The sequence below is a fragment of the Thermobia domestica genome, chromosome 7 (genome assembly GCF_964235325.1).
Source record: "Thermobia domestica chromosome 7, izTheDome1.hap1.1, whole genome shotgun sequence".
Classification (NCBI taxonomy): Eukaryota; Metazoa; Arthropoda; class Insecta; order Zygentoma; family Lepismatidae; genus Thermobia; species Thermobia domestica.
Window position 1 is genome coordinate 161,378,261 of NC_137460.1, and position 21,618 is coordinate 161,399,878.

Below are 21,618 nucleotides of genomic sequence, written 5' to 3' on the forward strand. Positions count from 1 at the left end.
AGAATGTTGTAAATATCTCTATATATATTTTTTTTCTTTCTTTTTTAAAGGTCAGACAGACCTTTCTAACTTCAGATTCATCCTACCTTCTCCTTTTTGTTATTTTTATAAGTATGAAATAGTGTGTTAAATTATCAAGCATATCTATATATCTAAAAAGTGTGTGTGTGTAGTGCACTACGAAAAAGGTGATAAGTATTAGTGTACCAAAGTGTGGATATCAACACATCCATCCTATTTTATGTTCCTGATTCCATGTTGGAAAATAAAACTGCCAGCTCTTACCAGAACAACTGTGTATTCAATTTGCTGTATGGTGAGTACCTGTACTAATGATATGTTTTGTTTCAGGAGTGTGATTCAAGGAGGCATTTTCCCCTTGATTGTGTATGTTTGACCACCTCTCTGTATGGGGCTCAGAGAGAATTCTGCCCAAGGAACCAAATAACAGTCATGAAATAGTGAGATCACATACAGGCTGCTACCTGTAAGAATTAAAAAGTTAAATTTTTTTTTTTTTATTATTTGAAATTTGTAACTGACTCACTATTGTAGCATCTTTGAGCATGGCTGTTATGCAGATGGCCCTGAGATCTGCTGTTCCACAAAACATAAATATTATTGCTCTACCGACTTCATAAGGGAGTGGTGGCCCTTACAGGAGAGAATCTTATCTCCAAGATTGTAATAAATCTTTTCATAATTTTTGTATTTGCATTCTATGCAAATATTTCAGTTAATTAAAATATTCCCAGCCACTCTCCTTCATTTATTTTATTTATTTTGTGTTGGTGTTCTTAGGTAAACAGTTGTTTCGGCACTGACTATCTAGCACCTCACAGACAGTGTCTGGAAACAACCCCTGGGCCATAGAATGCACACAATCTCTTAAAATGGCGACACAGTCATGGACAGCGACGAGATGGTGCCAGCACAAGGCCCATTGAAAACCAGGATATTGTGGCCCACAGCACCACATGTTTCACGATTCGGTGGAGACAATGCAGATTATGCGCTTCTTTGGACATTCGCCACACATAAACCTGAACCAAGGTTTGAAATAAGAAGAACGATGACCCATCCGATCACATCAAACGTCTCCAGTAACCAACGGTCTATACTGGATGTTCGTTGTACCATTGGCTTTGTGTTAAAGGAGTTATTGTCCCATATCAGCGGTTTAGCCCATGCAATTTGGCCCCACATGTCAATGTCATGTAACTCGCAGCGGTCCGGCACTTGGACCGCACTCGCATGACAGATCTGAGTCACAGTCCGCTTTAGTGCTCGACAGAACCTGTCACTGAGAGTTTTATTCGGACCACTGTTCCACTTTTTGTGGTTTGCTGTGTTTTGTAAAACGTCATCACTTTTGACATTGTCCCTCGCGACACATAAGCACATTCGCCACTTTCATCACACTCATAACACATGACCGAGCGCCAACAATAGGCACTGTTTCGAAATTCGATAGGTCACCATTTTACACTCTCACCGTCTTCTGAATTTACTGCAATCTTTCGTTCTACTGCTCCTTACGTAGTACGGAGTTTGTCCTAATACACTACCACCAACAGTCAGACGTTGCGATCGGCGCCTAACCGCTGCCAACCCAGAAATCGGACGTGTTACAAATTCCAGGTATTTCTGTTATTTTGATAACAAAATTATGTGATCTCAGGGATGATTATAAGTTGGTATTAGATATTTGGCCAAAGCAACGATAACTGTGGGAAAACTAAATATAATCTCCAAATAAATACTCAGGTTTGAATATTTTTTCTTTTCTTTTTTTCAGATACTCTACAACGCGGCGGAAGAACACAAGAAAGTGACAATGAATAAGATACTTGCAGTTATGTGTCTCACGTTCAGTTTGCACACGATGGGAGGATTATGTTTTCCCTATCTTTACACTGAAGACCAAGCTCTCTATTTTCCTATCAGTGACTCTGTGGTAGTTCCTGCAATTGTCCGAATAGTTCCTGCGGAATTAACAGATACTTTGGAAAGAATAGAAGATGACTCATATGAACAAGACACAGATGAAAGCAACACTGAGCAAGACCGTGCAGAGAATGGCATTATTGGAAACCCAGAGAACGACGAATATAATCGAATTACTGATGAGGTAAGAACTCAGTAAAATCAGCGCTCAGCCACCGTGCCCCCCTTTCAATCCATTCGTAAAAATCATTCGCTTACATACCTATTACTATACATATTTAGGAGTGTAAATAGAAATAGAGTTGCCTCCTGGCTCTATCGTTTATATACGTGAGTATGACGAGAGGTACCCCGGTTCGATTCTCGGATGGAGCTGGTGTGGTTCGGATTACACGTTAAACTGTAAGTTCACGTCTTATATAGTCTCGCTGCTGAAAGGGATCTTAAATCAAAATCGAAACAGTTGCAAAAAACTAAATCATAATGAAAGTTAACTAACTTCGTTTCTCGTATGTTTATAATATACCAGTGTATTAATTTCTAAAATAGGGGGATACGGCAATATTTTTATAATGCATGGAAACAAGTATGCCTTAAATTTTTATCGTTTCTAAAGCAAATGAGTAATTTATTCGACCATTCATTTTCAGCACGAAGACGTAAGCTGACTGTTTAAGGTAGACTGTGTTCCGCGTTTTCCTACCAAACATCGAATCCTGGTATTCTATGCCAAAGATGCATATGCAAGCCAAGGTAACCGCGATGAATCTTCAAAATATCCATACATAAAGTTCCGCAAAGTCTAGCGAGAACCAAATTTACTGAATCACCGTGGGTGTTGTCCGCCTTTTTCTCTGCGGCTTCACAGTAACGTTTCAATGGTAAATCAATTTTAAAAAATAGTTAAAGGATATTCATTCGTTCCCTAAATAGTTAAAAGAAAATTATACATACATATATTAAGTGTTTGCTTTTTCGAAGTAAATAAATAAATAAAATGTTAATTCAATTCCAAAGTTGTAAAGCACACTAAGAAAGTATTTCTTAGATTTTTCCTTCGTAACAGTTTCTGTATGAACATCGTAAATAAGCAATGATTCGAAATTTTACTTAGGATTCATCTGGTCCTTGAAACAATATAAGTCAGTCTTTTGTAATTGTGTGTGTGTATGTGTGCGTGAGTGCGAGAAGAGGAACGAATCCGTCCCACTTCGATTGTTTGAATGCGTCGGTACACGCTCAGAGCTTACGCTTCACTCTACTTCCTCTTCTTCAACGACCCTGCCTCACTAAAGAACTAGAGAAACCGATTATTTTTTAGTCGCGAAAATGTTAAAAAAAAAAAAAGAGTGATTATATTACACGAAAAGGCAAACATTTAAAGGGCTATTTTGTGGGGTAGGCGATCTGTAGAAATAACCAATCCAGAAGTGACCAGAGAGTGATCTGTAGATATAACCAATTAAGTATCGTAACTTGCACTATGTTGCCAAATCTCTCATAGACATCAATTAGGGTTGCAGACAATATTAAAAACTTTTTTTTTTTGCTTTGTTGTTCTTCGTTCGTATACAGGAATAAATGTTATATTCCTTCTTAATTGTTTTTCTTCGTATTAATTGGAAGTTTATGACAACATAATAGAACCGCCTTTTTAGGCATAAACGTGAAATGCTCATTTTTCGCACGGGGAGAGTAAAGTTATGGAAAATAATTCAAACCTTCTTTCCCCAGTTGGTTACACAGTGAAAGCAACACTGAGCAAGACCGTGCAGAGAATGGCATTATTGGAAACCCAGAGAACGCTCCCCAGAGATTTTATTAAGATTAATGATAGAAACCCTACCCATAAAATCTCTATTTTTGGGATAAATTTTGAACCCCTATATTCCCTTAGGATGAGCCCTTTAACCGATATAAGCCCCCCGGGTCGAAAACGACCCACTTACGCATTTCGTTATTGCTAAAGTTTATATATTTGCCTTCCGGGTCGTTTTCGACCTAGTATCATAATTAGCCAATGGGAGATCAGCAAAAGGAAATGGCACTAAATTCACAAATAGGTCCAAAATTATCTATTTTCGAAAATGAATCAAAATACAAAACAAAAAAGATAAGGAGATATATGGGTTAATAAAAGTGACATGATAAAAATCCAGATTGAAATATGTGCTAACTATCAGATATCCCAATATTAATTTCTATTGATTCAGCCATTTTCCTATGGTCCGATTATTAAAAAAAATATTTCGTGCTCTCCCAGTGGGAATTGAAATGGAGAGTTCATGCCAAGTTTCTTCCTAACTTGACAAGTGCGTGAGATGTTGTACTTTCGGGATAAATTTTCAACCTCTTCTACCCAACTTAGGATACGCCCTTTAATGAAAGAAACATTATAATACTTAGGTTGGGTTATGTTCCTCCTAAATTGATTTCAAACTGATAAACCATTTCCCTGTGATGTGATCACAAGTGACAGGCAATATCAGTTTCAATGTGAAGAAAGAAATTCTAAAAAAGCTCACTTAAAACAAGAATTTTCACAAATGGTGGGACACGAATTCGTTTATTATTATTGAAAAATTTATACTCTGAAGTTTCATCTTCCTAACTTCACAGGTTTATGATATACTCTCTCTCTCTCTCTTTTTCCCCGTAAATCATGACTCCTCGCTAGGAATTAGTATTGAAACGAGACAAGACTTTATACGGTCTCTGTGTTGTCTCGAGAAGAATATCGCCGTCTCGTTCTCAGTCTCTCTCGATCAACAGATGTTTGTCTCGATTTGAGTCTCGAGAGCACAGTCTCGATAGTCTTGAAATAAATTGTATGAAAAATAAAAATTTGTAACCAGTAGGCCTACCATCTTATAGCCTGTTGTTTGGTCTTTTATTATAATATATATTTTTTCACTTTATCGCGCAATCTCCCCTACCTTACGACATACATTAGTCACCTATTATAATAACTACGAATGAATGATCGATTGTGACCACAATAAAGTGTTTAATTCAAATATTCAACGATTAAAACTTGCAGTCTTTGTAAACGGTAGGATCATTTCAGATTTTGCCAGGAGAAGAATGACAAGATGCTCCACCGACATAACAGTTTCACGTTTTTTTATTACTATATTAGTATACAATGAATTAAAATGTATCAATTTTTCAAACTCATGGGGGAGCAATCGCCTCTTGTCCTCCTCAAATGGCGCCCTATATGCAAAGCTCTGGAAGCTGCCCTAAAACAATTTGCAAGTTTGGAATGTCAATAAAAATTATCTCATAATAAAACCTGTACTTCTTTTGTCACCAAAAGAAAACAAAGAACGCACACACATTTGTTTTCATATACAGTTTTAGGCACGCCGTTAACAGTCTTCAATATGATGCCAAATACTTCTTTTAATTTTAGTGAATAAGTTAAAGACAATGAAAAACATTAAAGTTTTCCAAAGTGAGCCAGATAGTATCTGCAAATACTATAAAGTAATTTTTTAAAAGTATTTTCTGCTAGAAATCCGGGTGCACAGTTTTGTGACGTCATAAATGTTGGGCAATCAAACTTCTGCACTACGCATAATGTCTAAAACAATTATCGCCACTGTCTTTTAATTTATTCACAAAAATTCAAAAATGGAAGTGAACATAGCAAAGACCCTTAAAGATTGCGAATCTGGGAATTTGAAAATCATCCTGTTGGGGTTATATTGATATTGTAGTACAAATGTATAGATTCTAATAATTTGGTTCTTACTTAAGTTCTTAATCCAGATGTATTATTTTTGCAAACTGCTAGAGTAACTTTGTTATTCTGCAGTGCCAATTGTAAGAGAATTACAGTATGTATTTTAAGTAATAAATTTATACATTGAATGATTTATTTTCAGTGTTTAAACTAGAATGATGATAGTATATATTAATTGTAGGAGCAAGTAAAGAAGAGAACTGTTCGAAGTCCAAGAGACCGAAAGGATCCCAAAGGCTCAATTCAAGTTGGTGCTCAGAGGGACAGATCTGGAATTACCGTCAATGCCGAAGCCCAACGACGACTCTGGTCAAGTAGAAACGGAAACAGTAGGCTGGACGCTTACGGACACTGGTCCAGAACTTACCGCCAACCTCATGGTTTAGGAACCTCTCGACCAAACTGGGGAGTCGGTATTAACTTTAGGCATAGGTTTTAAATAGCTGCAGCAAAGGTGAAAAGATGGGACGTAGGAAATTAGTCTTCTTTCCTTCAAATTTCCAATTTATGTGAAAATATATAGGGTGTAACAAAAAGGTACGTCAAAATTTCACAGGTGGATTCCTTATGGCTAAGCAAGTAAAAAAGTTCATATGACCATATGTCGGAAATACATTGTTACAAAGTTATAGCTATTGAACCCCCTGACGATGTGAAATGGTCACATTCTGGACGCCCCTCAATGTGACTCAATTTCAACCTCAATAGGTCATATGAACATTTTTTTTACTTGTCTACACATAAGGAATCCACCCCTGAAAGTTTGCCGTACTTTTTGTTACACCCTGTATATCTATTTTTCATAATAATATGAACTTCCAATTTATTTCACCTAACTGCGCTGATGACCATATTTCAATATGTTATACAGTTCCTGGACATTATTAGACGCACACTTTATTTTATTTATTTATTAAGTTTTCCGGAAATTTTGTGCAGAATTTGAAGACATATTTTTTCCTAGTTTCTTTATATATATATATATATATATATATATATATATATATATATATATATATATATATATATATATATGAAATATGTTTATTACATGTTGTCATCAATTACAAGTAAAATAATTACAGTTACAGGAATTAAACTACTATATTTCTTACTAGATACAATGTGGATATTTCTTTAATATTTGGTCAAGCCACCTTTGGCGTTTATCAGTACTTTGATTCTTCTTGGCGTACTATCAGTGCAAACTTGTAATGTGTTCTGCATACCACACTTGAATGACTTTTTCAATTTGGCCGATTTAAGTTGTAATTTCTTACTTCACTACTTCTCTTTTCAATAGTTCCCAAATATTTTCTATGGAATTTATATCGGGAGAATTGCCCGGCCAGGGCAGAAGAGGGACATTTCCACTTTGTAGAAATTGTTTAACTGGTTTTCCGGTATGGCATGATGCTCCATCCTGCATGAAAAGGAGCGGTTCTCCATTCTGTATGCATTCTTTTACTTGGAGCAGCAATCTTCTAAGTAGGCCTACTTCTGTATTGTTCTTGCCTCATTGTTCCTTGAAGAACATACAGACACCCTGGTACCTTTGCCACTAATGAAAGATCAAATATTGGATGTTTTAAGAGGCCTTGTCACGGTACAAGAACTTGTAGCTGTCATAAAAAAATCTTGAAACCCTACTATATTTCTCCATGTAAACAAAATCTTGAAAGGGACACACAATATTTTTTTTCCATCTTGCAAGGAGTTGAACAATGTGCAACTTTCTCGGACGTCTTGCTTGCTACCTGCTATCGCCCTCCCACTGACATAAAGGGAAAAACAGTTTAGCTGCTTCCGAAACAACGGATTCTTTTGGACAGGGAGGGGGAGTGCGCCAAAATACACGTTTTTAATGAGGAGGTTCACCGTTTGTCCACTAGAGTGCAGTGCTGCATTGGCGGTGATACCTTTCTTGTTTCCGAGAAGTTGTAATATGTAAAGAGTAAATAGAAAGATCGGGTGGCGTTTTTTTAAAGACAGCTACAAGTTCTTCTAACATGACAACCCACCATTACAGTAGTAGGTACAAAACAATCACTACTTTTTTTTTTATTTGGACGTCGTCTCACGAACTGAGATTTATTACCCATAATTTCAAACATGCATTCGTCACAAAAGCAAATCTCTAAAAGTTCAATTCTCTATCTTTGTGGGCCTTTACGCAAAGAAAATAAGTCAGAGGCTAATTTTAGCTTCTTAGCAGATCTGTACACCTTCAGGTTCATGTAGGAGAGCCTACGCTTCACTGCTCTTTCAGAGTCTTGAACACCACTGTTTTAAAGTTTCTGTTTCAGTTCCTTTGCACTAACAAGTCTTATCTTGGGACAAATGTTCTTTATGCAGCATAAAGATCTTGGGATAAAAATTGTTTTACTCCAACACTTGTCCTTCCTTTGTTTCTCACACGGTTCACCATAATCAAGTTTCTTCCTAATTCGTTTCTCAGATGCTTCAAACACATCAGATCTTCCAGAAATCTCTCGATTTGAACACATTTTAGTTCATATTAAAGTTTTCATTACGGCAGTCTTTCTCGGTATCAAGTCATTTACCCGTGAAGATAAAACTATATCGGTCTGCAAAATGTAGCACAAAAACGGTCTGCTTTTCGAAAATCGACCTTCTCTCACTTCAGCTTGTATTTAATTGTGGTATGTTTGTTCGACAACAATGAAGTTAGGTGTACTTTTCAGGTAACTGATGATTATATTTGCCTATTTTTGCTTTATAATACATCATTATAAACACCCTTATAAAACAACATATACTAAAAAAAAATCAAGAATGTCTAATAGTATGCCAGGGACCAGTATTTCGTAGAACTAAGACGAGTATGAAATTGTAACTTATGTTTTTCTATTTGAGCAATTAAACATGATAACAAAACGCATGTTTTCTTGTTATATAAACTAACGAAATATGTTTTAATTCGAAAGAAAGATGTATAGTTCGAAGGAGCTATGTAACGAAAGATCTGTAATTCTTATATATTCTATTATACTTCCTAATTTTTTCAACTTTTAGAAATAAATATTCTTTGAAATTAAAAATTAAGAGTTTAGAATTTATTTAACTGTTAAAAATAATCCTGAATTTATACGATAATGTGAAGGCCTAAAGGGTCATAGATGCAGTTTTGAATGTTTTAGAAACACCTGCAGCTCGGCTACTGCAAACAGAATGAAGCTAAACGAAAATATTCTTGCAATGTTTTGTTAAGTAATTTCTATGTTAAGTTATGTAATTTCTTTGATCTTACAACAAAGGCAATTATCTTTCACTTCCAATTAGGAGTAGAAAGATTTCGCTGGGTGGTAAAAGAGACTGCCTTAACAGTACTTTTAATCGAGTTCTTAACAAGCTAGAGGAAATGTGTGACGTTAATTGCCATATGGGAAAGTAGGTGAGGGTTTTCCTGTAAGCTGAATGACCTATATTACGTGATTTTTATTTTTTCGTAATTTTAATGGATCGTATGCATAGCATACTCTGCTTAATAATTTGAATAATATATTTTTAATTCAAATAGAACTGCTACGCTGTGATCGTATTAAAAATTTGATATCAAGTTTATTAGAACAACTATACTAAAAATAAAATTAATCTCGAACCCAGCTTTTTAATTAGATCGTATCTTTAATTACCTCATAACAATTTATTCAAATAGAACAGCTAGGCTGTGATCATATTAAAATTTCATTAAAAATTAGATTTTAAAATATGACTCCTATGGTCCCTGTACCCCCTGCAAAAGAAGAGGGAGCGAATGGTTCCACCCCGTGTTAATATTATTACAGGACCCTCTTAGGGAAGGAAGGAAGGAATATTTATTTTATTTATTTTTTAAACTTTTTGTAATTTCCTTGCTGAACAATCTTTGATTGTGATCGAATATTATTTGTTTTTCGTATTATTTTATTTTACTGAATGATTTGATAGCAACTAGTATTTGAGTGTACGTATGCATAGTATACTCGTTGTTAAATTTGATTGTGATCGAATTAAAATTGTGGGAGGGAATAAATTTTATTCATGCGGGACTTTTTAAATTCATTTGAACATTCATTGAGTGTGAACGTAGTAAAATGCTTGATGCTGTACATATACAAAGCTTGGTCCTCGCACGTCTTTGCTGGTGATGTCTGGACAATAACTGGTTTTCGCGTGCTTTTGGAACCCGGATGGATAGGCGGAAGTGAGAGCTGGTGGTGTAGGGTATGGACCTTAATGCTACGTGACATCACAGAATATCGGTAACGGTAATCCATTGGCAAATAGGTTTGGTGCCGCTGTGGGTAGATATCAGACAATGGCGACAACTAATATAAAGCAAGATTGGCGCCGCGTAAGGTGAGCACGTGATTACCTTGTGGGTATGAAAATATTTTAAATACAGGTTATAAGATACAAAATATATAAAGATACATCATGCAGTCGTATGAGAAAAAGGATCATTGCAATAGTAATATTGATGCATCATTATCATGATGCTGAAACAGAAATATACGAATCATCTTCAGATGAAGAATTTGATATTGACACAATAGAATCTCCAGCGCTAACAGTTTCAGAAACCCCAACATCATCTCCACCTGTATTATCAAGAACATCAAGATTTTGGAGTTTAGACTGCTGTTGTAATAGTCAAAAAGTGAACCGAGAATGCTTAAAGAAGGCTATTAAAAATGGAATTTAACGATACGTTAATGTGCGATGTTTGTAGAGAAGGCTTTTATCATGATTATAATCATGATTGTATGAATGTACCCTCAAAATCATTGGAAACCCGAGCTTGGAGTATTATAGCAAGTCCTACTGTTGAAGAAGATGTGTTTTATTTGTATGCAAATAGACGCATTATTGGAATATTAACAAGAGAAAATTTTATGAAATATATCTGGAATTATTAATGATATACACTATCACCCGGAATTACTGGACGTTGTATTAACAAAAGAGACGGAAATCGGACATTCCGGATTGAAAAAAATATATTAGAAGAGTGGTAGTGTTTCATGTGTGTTATGTACTGGTGAAAATATTAATGTGACTTGTGTAATAAAAACAATAAAATTATACTTACGTAATAACAATCCAATTTAATGTGTGGAATGAAAATTAAATATTCTTCATGATTGTACTCATTTTCATAATACTGGTACATTTACAGCAAAATACTTATCTCTTGATAAACTTCTTCGTGAACTTTTAGAAGTTTTCGAACAAGAAAATACTGAAATCTCATTTATATGTTTTATACGTAAAACTTGTGATCTTTTAAAAAACAGAATTCATTGGACAAATTATACCATTCTTCATTCAGCGCACAAATGAAATTTCACATGCGTAAATCAATATATTATTGATATTCAAGGTTTTAAAATATCTGATAACGAATTTATTATTCGTGAGTTTTGCCTAAGCACATGCGATGATACAGTAAATTTCCATTGCTTGGTAAAATCCCCAATTTAATATAATTTATGTCATTAGGTTCCGAAAAACAATTTGATAGGTTAACATTTAATTTACACGGTTTGAAGTGGGATAGCAAAACTGGATATACTGTATCATTCATACGTAACCTTGTATATCAATTATGTGCAAAGAGTTCAACCTTTTATTGTAAAGGTATACAGAAATCTCTATGGATTAAGAGAATATTTGCATTAGATAATGTTATTGATTTAGAAACAAAACATTGTCCTTCGTTAAATGAATTGTGTAGAAACACTTGTAATGAATATTGTTCTTTTCACACAAATATTGTAAAGGAATCAGGATGTGCATATCGTAACGCACAACAGTTGAATTATTGGTGGAAATATGAAAGATCAACGGCATTAACTAATGCATTATCAAGATTGTAATAAAGAATTTAAAATAAAATGCAGGAATGTATTTTTTTTAAAATATTGTAAATTTTAAAAAATGTAATTTAAAAATGTATATATAATAGAAAACAAACATTGTAAATATATATAATAAAAAATATTTGTGCATCCTCTTTGAAATTTTGTTTATATGTTTATGAATGATATCATTCTTTTTCAAATTTTTCTTGTTAAATATTTTAAACACTTTTGAAATGATTGAGTGTGAATAATATGATGCAAAAAGAATAAAACAAAATATCCACACAACACAGAATCATCGTCCTGATGATGTTGACTATTTGTAAAATATATTTTAGTATTTTTTGTTAATAAATACTAAATAGTATAAAATATATTAGTATTTTAAGTTTTTTATTATCTTGAGAATGCCCATAGCAAGACTATGAAAGTCGTAGCCTTGTTTCTTCTCATCGATGTACACTGCAACCCAGTGCGAACCATTCGAATCGGATGTATCAAGATTAATCACAAGTGCAGCAAGGGGTTCTAGCATTACAGGAAGTTTGTCACTGGGGAAAATTCGAGTAACACTTGCACCAGTCACTATCAACTAGTAACACTTAACAATTCTTCAGTATACATGATGAAAATTATTATTTTTCTTCATTGTAGTAGGCATGTAATTATCAATGTTATTCACATGTAAAACAAACATACACTTTTACATATTCACTATACAGTAATGTTTAATGACCACTGCACCTATATTGTCCGAAACGATGTTTATTATGTGCAAACTTGTGAACGTAAAAACTTAATGCAGTATACATTGGACAGTCTATTTCTTCTAAATTTGTAACATTTCTTTGAAGAATTTCTTGAAGAAAACACTTTCTAGTTATTCTATATGTGTAAATACTTGTAGTATTTGAACAATATGATATATATTTCTACCTTTGTCTACTTGTGCTAAGAGATCAAATTGTGCATACACAATGTATGTAACAGGGTCGGTTAAAGTTTCTGAATATGATACTTTTAAATTTACAGTGGAATCACAAACTACATCTCATGTATTGTCATCTAAAGTTCCTGTTGGAGACAGAATAAAAGCATACATAGCATATCCATTAGGATATTCTTCAAGAGTAACAGTATGTGAATAATTTTGATAATATATACCAGTACCTGATATCAGAGTATAGTAACTTAGAAGGTATAAATCATTATTAAAATCAGGTTTGAGGGGGTTGGAGGAAATGATTTTGAGCCGACGTCTAATTGCAGTTTGTTAACGATAAAGTTTCGAAACTCATAGGGATTAAGATGTGGTTTTCCATTGAAGGCTGTGTTGGAGATGAAACCGATAACCATACTCTTGGCACCAAAGTAAAGAACCTCTAACCTAGTGGGCATTTTTGAGGAAAAGTTGGCATACAGGATTTTTGCAAAGTTCAATGCCTACATAATACAGATCCACCGTATGCCACCAAATTTAGGTCCCCGTTGTTCTCTAATATTCACCAGAAAAAATGGAGGCACTACGCAATCTTTTGTACGTATATCAAGATTGACATGTACAAGGCAGAGTTATATGAAAGTCGCTAGACGGCAGGAGATTTAGAACTTAAGCTCACAGGAACTAACATTACTCATAACAGGTTTTTATTAACAATAAGGATGGAATGTGACAAAAATTAGAAATTTTGAAATGAAATGAAATGAAATCTTTGAATTTTACGTTCCACAGTTATGCCGGCTAGGCTAAAGAGACGGTGATGAATATCATATTCCAATATTCATGTAAATCATCACGGTTACTGGAATCTTGTATTGAGAGCAACATAATTGGAACAAAAACTACCAAACAGATACTAACAGGGACATCTTATACGAAAGAAATGACATACCACAAGATAATTCTTCAAGTTTTATGGAGAATACTACTTCCACAGTTGCTAAGCTTCAAAGAAGAGTATAATCCAGAACTAAAAGATATGATTCAGAAAACAAAAGTGACCATGTTGAAGAACTTGTGTCACTGCTTAAATCACAACAGTTTACAGCGATCATACCAGCTTTCATTGCAAATAATGTGAATCCGAACCATATGTTTTGATGGGGATATATGCAAATGGTCCATATATTTGTAGTGTTTACTCTTGCTCAGAGGGATAGAACTTGGGACCTGCATCTCCACGCTTTCCAACGAATGCTGACATATTTTATGCACTGCAATCACGTGAACTATGCTCGCTGGGGCACCATCTACCTGAACTTGATGTACCAGCTTCCAGAAGAGGTGGAGAAAGAGTTTGAACCTGGAAACTTTGTTGTCAGGCTTTCTCCAGATCGTTTCAACCAAGTTGACCCAGATTAAAGTCAGAAGTGGCTTGGCTGCATTGGAAAGAGTAGTGGAGACATGATGAGGAGCACCTCAGCTCTCAGCAAACTCTGTCTTTCAATTTCCATCTCAACTTTCTCTGGACACAAAAGTTGCTTTTGGTCTTCTAGAAAATGTATACTATGTTCACATTGAGACATTGGAAAGCAGGATTAAGTTGGATTCGAGATACGAAGATACATTGGTTTTAGCTTTGTAGGGATTTGGCATTTCCCACAAATAACGTGCCTCAGACATTGTAAAACATTGCAAACAATTACTTGGTTACCCTAGACATTGAAATGATCTGTTGACAGCTACACAGAAAGGACAAGATCGGTTGGATGGTTTGTGGAGGAGAAGCTTCTACCAACTGAAGAAAGAACGATAAATTTTAGAGAGAAGCTGCCTCAAAACAAGTATCTGCCCTTTGCATCTCTGTATGAAGTGAAACAATCAAATGCAAAAACTGGGAATATAAAACAGTGATAGCTCATAAGAATATTCTGCAGCTACTCATTGCTGTATATGAAGCAGGACGTCCAGTCAACCTTAACAACATTATGGTTCATGAACTGTTCGTTGCTCCTCTATCTCTGGCAAAAGCAAATGGGCAGGTTCGCTCAGGCCCACAAACAACTCTTTCTGGAATAATAACTGATCGTATTCCTTGTCCCAACCAAACTTGAATCACAGCTAATCATTGACGAACAGGCCAATAGCAATTGGAAAGTCACAAACAGCACACACTTTCGGAGACTTTGCAGATACTTTTGTTCAAAATGTTTTCCAAAGTGGGGAAATCTTCCGGTGCATTGATATCACTTTTCATTGTTCCTACTCTCTCTTAATCAAGAGTGGCACACTGAAATGGCGTCGGAAAGGGCCTGTGGGAATGAGGAAACCAATAAATAATAGAGATGTGTATCTTCATGCAAAGTGAAAGAACTTTATCATCGACGATAACAACAAAGCAGATCTCGCTAACATTTTCTCAACAGTTGATTCTGGAAACATATTCTAACAAGACCAAAGTTGCTGTAGGTGACTTCAGGAATGACGAAAGGGTCGAAGTTTAAGATGCAACCCGACACTAATGACTTGCAAGCTAAACACGAAGAATCTGACACCAGGATTATTTTACATTACGTTTAAAAGTAGAGCAAGAAGCATTGCTGTCTCGACAAGAGGTACTGACATCTTAGACCATCTGGTTATTTACTTCCACACAATGCCATGCAAGAAACAGTGGATGAAGGCAGAGGACAGCAAGGAGCAGAACGTACATTCCAGTTCACGCTATTGTTGAAAAGCTGCAAATGGAATTACAAGTCCTACAGTTTCATCCAGCTTTCCATGCTATCACTAAATGTGCCTCAACTTGGTACGTTGCTGGACATACGACGTGCTGGGAAGTGTTTGCACAGCATAACCATCTGCTGAGAGGATTAGGAGCTGATACAGTCCTTATTGACCAGACCATTAGGAATGCTGAAATCTGCAAAGTGTATGGTGCTTAGTATGTTTGTCAAGGGTATCAAAATAGAGAAACTGCCACCCACCAGAGATTCCCATTACTTTCACATACAGTGTTCTCATTACCAGGCATTAGTATGGAGGCAGGCCCATTTGCAGCACCCAGTTCTGCCTTTCCTTTAATAATGGGATGGAAAGTGGAGAATAATCCACTTGTCCCTCATTTGTTAACATTGCCAAAAAATCCAGACGCTTGTGAGGAGTTGATTACTTGTACCTGTGCCACTGAATGCAAGACGATGCGGTGCAACCGTAAACCAAACCCATGCACACCATCTTGCAAATGTAGGAAGTTGACTGACACTTGCAGGAGTCAGTACTGAAATTTGCTCGGAATTTTAACGTTCGAGCTGATATAAAATCAACAGTTTGGTACAATGCGTCATGCATTTCACATATGTACATTATCATTAGAAAATAACATTACAAACCGCTGCAATACCATTTCAAGAAAATAATATTCCTAGAGTATCGAATAACGTTCATATCAACCATACTGAAACAGCACTTGAAGTGTCTTTCCCTCAAAAATGACAACCCAACTTTATCCTTGCGGATTTCTCCATATGCGCACGAGAGTACCAGGCCTTTAAGAACATTACCCAGGGAGAGATTATCTAGTTTGTAAGACTTGACTTGTGCATAAATAGTATAAGATCTTGTCTATACTCTTGTGAGAGTTAACTTGGCAGTTTCCGAAGCCATTCGCGTATTTAATTGCACAGCTAAATCTGCTGCTACATCAATGCGACGTACATGAAGAATAACTTTTTTAAGTGCAACTTTATACCTTGTATTTTGAGGAGACATTAAGCAAAAGTTATCTTCACTGCGCTGTAGTTTTACACATAAACTTACTTTATTGGGAAGCATGATCTAAACTTAAAATATCAGTATGAAGACGTCCGTACATTTCAAAAGATTTACTATTTTACATCTTATTAGCACGTGTTTCAAAACCAGCGTATGTGTTATCCAATTTATTAAATTGTTTTGCAGTATCTTTATGCCACATGGCACATGCTAAATGTGTTTGAGAAGCATCATAAGAATAATTTAATAATGTTTCAATGTATGCGCGATAAGGATAAGATCCTCATGAAGAACTAATTAACTGATCATTTAACGAAATATCAACTTGACTAAATAATGAAAGTAGGAAATTATTAACTGGTGCAACAGTATCATCTTCAGTTAAATTTGTACCATAAGCTTTTGTAATTTTAAAACGTACGTAAATATGCAGGATGAATAAATTCCCCTGTGTCTCCAAGAATAACAAACTCAATAGGTCCTTCTGAGGTTAGTGTAAAAATAGGACGATATTCGGCAATTGTAGTTGCTCCAATAGCTGTTTGTGTCATAGGTATAGAAAAGAAATCATATTCATTGATAGAACATTCAAAACTATCTGAAATTAGGAGCGACATTATGAAAAGATATCATTTATATGTTTACGTTTTGTCGGTGGTCCCAACTTTACAATTGCAGGAGCCTTCCTTTTGGGTAACCGTCTCTTACCGCTACCAGTTAGCAACTGTCCAACTTTATTAATGGCTTTTGTCTTTAAACTATCACCAGCTTCTTTTACAGGTGCACGAACAGATTCTTTAAATGGACGATTTCCCAAAACATCACCTGCCACTGGTATTTCGTTTGTAATGCCTGACGTCCTACAGTTTTTGCACCTTGTTTAAGAAATGGTAGAGCAAAACGAAATAAACCTTTAAGAACCTATTCCATGTCCCCTTTGATATAAAGGTCATGAAAAATATGGTATTCCACGTCCACGATGATAAGAAACACGTCTTGATCTCATCTTCATTATTATTATTATTATTATTATTATTATTATTATTATTATTATTATTATTATTATTATTATTTAGCAAATGCAGGGGAGCGTTTAAAACGTAGTGTTACGGTCAGTGCCCCAGATCGAAATTGCAAATTTCGTCGTGTGTGATCTTTTAATAGTATTTCGATTGTTAAAACAAAATGTTGCAAGTGGCATATAATGAATATCTTCAAAGGTAATTGAACTTTTGCGCATTTTATATAATAGATTTTTGCTATACGTAATAATGGTGCTTTTGTATCACCTAAAAATTGATATAGTATAATATCTGTATAAATAAAAATTGGATGTTGATATCCAATATCTACGTATGGTTGTTTCAATCCCCGACGTTCTTTTACAAGGTCCGATTTTTTAGAAAAAACTAATTGTAAAGCTAATACAGGTGACAATGTAAGTTATTCTACACGTTCATCACATTCAACATGTACAATATTTGAAAAAATAAATCTTATAAATCTTGATACTGTTTAATTTATCTATTAAATGATGAATGGTTGGATTATATCCAAAAATAACTTTATTTTTCATAGGCTCTGCATTTTTAAATTTATATCATAAAACATTTTCACCTTCGGTAACATTATAACATGTTAATAGAAAATATACTTCACTTAGACCCACATACCAATCGGATTCTGATAATCGTGTATTATATTTAACTGATTAATAAAATGTGTTGGACTATATGTAGGATAAACATTTGTACTAGCGTTTGAAACTAATGTAATGTAAAAACTATCATCAATACATTCAGAAATCATTTTCGTTTAAAGTGAAGTGTCAAGTTTGAAGTCCCAAAACGAAATGGTAATTTTAAACCTTGTTCATCTTTTAAGTTTGCTTCTATCGTATCAAAATATTTCTTTTCAACTTTAACATAATGTAGTGTGTGAAACACAAAAGATTTTGCATGACCGTGTTGTACATTATATACACTTAGATTTCGAACTATCGAACCTATATTTTGTTGTTGTTTTACAATATGAACGCATACATTAATTGTATTACGAATATTATAATTTAAATTACATGGAAATTTTGCATGTGTTAATATCAAATCAACATTTCTAACTTTTTTGTATACAACATTTTTAATATCAAGTGTATTTTCATTAATAGATCCTTAAATATGTTGTAATCCTGGTGTAATATCAATCATACATTAATCTTCTAATTTTAAAGAATGTTTAATAACAATTTGATTTTTATTTTGTAAATATTGTAATATACGAACAATTTCAGGAATCAGCTGAAGAATAGATTATAGATGAATAATATCCCGGTGTTATTGGCACATGATAACGTTTAAGTTTATAGAGTGGTAATTATAATTTCTTCATTTTCACCAACATAAAAACTCCACGGAATATTAATTTGTGTTAATGCAACACCCCATTCCTCATCACTTAAATCAATATGTTGTGCTAATTTAACTCGAAATGAGGCTGTATTATTATTAGTATTATTAGTATGATTATTAGTAGTATTAGTAGTATCAGATAGTATTATTATTATAGAAAATTTTCCTACTTGCATTTGAGGGAAGTGTAACTTAAAAGTCGTGTGTAAAGTTTGAATTCGTCTTGCAAACTGAATAGAATCTGATCTAATCCTCGAATTCATACTTGACGGATATCCCAACCACTTTACATATATCCAACCATTTTACGTTTTAATACTCTTTCAATTAGATAAGTTTCCTTTGAATTAGAATTACTTTTTGTAATTCTTGTGCATAAAATATCCCTTTAATTTCTTCAACATTCCAATCTTTTAATTTATAAGTGACAGGATTTGATGTAATACAAGTATCTACAATAAATATTTCTTGTGACCATTTAGGCAAATATCCTTTCTCTAATGTATTTTTATACTTACTACCACAGACATAATCACCCGGACTAAATTTACAACTTATATTCTTTTTAATTGTATTTCCATATGTTTCCCACACTTGATTCAATTGGAATCATTTACTTGTGCGGGTGCCATTTTAATGCTTGAATGATATGAGTGATTATAATTATTTACAATTTGATATAAGATATTAATATATCGATAAGTATTCTTTGGAGTAAAGTAACGATACACTTTTTCTTTGAATGTTCTTATAAATCGTTCTGCTAAGCCGCATTTACCTTCGGAATGAACAGTACAATGATTAATTTAATATTCTTTAAACAATTGTTTTATATGACGATTATAAAATTCACCGCTTAAAACTGTTTGTACGTTAATTGCAACTGCAACTTTAATTTTTTAAAAATTTTTTTATTGCTTTTGCCATTTCAGGAGCTTACTTTGTTTTTAAGGGAACACAATATACATAAATTGAAAAAATATCAGTACAATATAATATATATTTATAATTATTAATATACTTTGCAATATTTCGCATATCTGCTTAATCCATTTGTAATGCCTCATTTGGTGCACTAACATAATACATTTTACGTTCAAAAACATTACGACCAGGTGCATGTAATGTATAAGCATCTTGAGAAGCTAACGAGTTCCTAATTTTCTTTTTAGACAACTTCGTTTTACGATATAATGTTTGCATACTCGATAAAGAATCAGGATTTGAATAATCATAATATATTTTTGATAATTTTTTCATTTTACACACTATATTCTTTCCAATTTAAAAAAATAGCTACTGCTGCAGGACTAGATGATTTTCTTACTTTACGACTACGTTGTCTTTTACTACTACTACTACTAGCAGTAGTACTACTAATATTCAGTTTTGATGCTGGTGTTCCAATAAATTCTTTAGGAACTTTAAGATCTTCTAATAAATTTTTAAATTCATTATTACCTATAAGATTTCTAGAATATTTTCTTGTACTATCAACATCATTTACAAATCTATAATATTTGAGCGGGTTTTGTTTTTCCTTGAATCCGTACTATACAAGACTTATCCACTGAATTTTGTCACAATTTGTCATCTGCTTTAATAATAGATGTTTTCCTACGTAGTGTTTTCGGTACTGATTGAAAAATATCTGATACAAATGGTAAAATAGAAGTATTGTTATCCTGAACAACAGTTGATGATGATGATTTTTCCTTTTCTTCTATTTCTTCCTGAATAACAGGTAATGTAATAGATTTATGTTAAGATGAAGTATATTGTAAATAAGATGCAAAGCTTGTTGATATAATTTCCACTTTTGTTGTACACTAAGGTCATGAGGTTTTGAAATATTATTCATTTCTTTATTTAATCGTGATTGATGTGAGTCTATAGACTTAAGATTGGATCGAATTTCATGTACAGCATTTTCAAGAACTAAAATCATTTTACGTAATTCTGACATTGTTATCGACGAAACATACTAGTGGCTACTGCTTCAAGAAGTGGTCCCAAGGTTAATTATAGAAACGCACAACATTTTTGTATTAACAACTTCGTCTTATTATTTAATGCTCTACGCTGTTCAGATAAAGCACGTAAGATATTTTTATGTTTACGTAAACGTTGCTTCTGACGAGAATTTAAAGGGATATTTCCCTTTATTGTTTTTAGCTACTTGAGAAATTGTTCTTATTAAATCCCCTGAAACATTTTGTAAATTTTTTCGTTTCGTACTCTTCCATTTGCTCAGAGCACGGAGCGTGTTATAGTGTTTAACCTTTAACATCTTGACTCAGACTAAACAATTTCTGTATGCATGTCTTTTACGTTAGCGTAGACATGCACGATTTCATTAGGAAAAATATGTGTACGTATTCGCAATACATCGTTTGATTTCTGTGTTAAGTCAAATAATAAATAAGCGTGAGGCTTACGTGTTACCTCCTCGAACACATTCAGGATTTCCTTAATATATCGAAGCATTATTTGCCTTCCTAATATTGTATTTGTAATTTATCATGAGGATTTTTAAATACTATAATAGAATGTGCATTTAAACTAATATCACGTGCATGTTTTCCTTTTGGAAATAAATTTTGAATAATAAATATTACAGTGAACATTTTATGATTAGCATACTTTGGAAATAAATTAGCAATATCACAATTGCTTTCTGTCATTAAATCATCAAGTATTAATAATGATTTTTTTAATTTCAAAATTATTCATATCGGGTATCCCCTCCACAAAACGTATTTTTGCATGTGCGTCTAAGTTTGGTATTCCTGCACCATAACACAAACAATATTAAATTTATACTAAACATTTGATCACGTTCGCTAAGTAATCAGTTTACAAAACATGTCTTCCCCGCCCTTGACGGTCCTGCGATTAAAGTAGTAGAGGAATGTTGAAACTTTAACATCTTGT

General features: G+C 33.9%; 1 protein-coding gene across 2 annotated transcripts in view; it reads left to right on the plus strand.

The window, feature by feature from the left end:
* Nucleotides 1-6,638, plus strand: part of DptB (Diptericin B) — an 81,210-nt gene extending 74,572 nt beyond the window's left edge. For both annotated transcript variants that reach the window (XM_081763127.1, XM_081763126.1), the window contains exons 2-3: nt 1,799-2,131; nt 5,877-6,638. In XM_081763127.1, the coding sequence (XP_081619253.1) occupies nt 1,838-2,131; nt 5,877-6,134 (552 nt within the window). In that variant the 5' untranslated portion in view covers nt 1,799-1,837 and the 3' untranslated portion in view covers nt 6,135-6,638. The remainder of the gene's footprint in view (nt 1-1,798; nt 2,132-5,876) is intronic.
* The last annotated feature ends 14,980 nt before the right edge of the window (nt 6,639-21,618 follow it).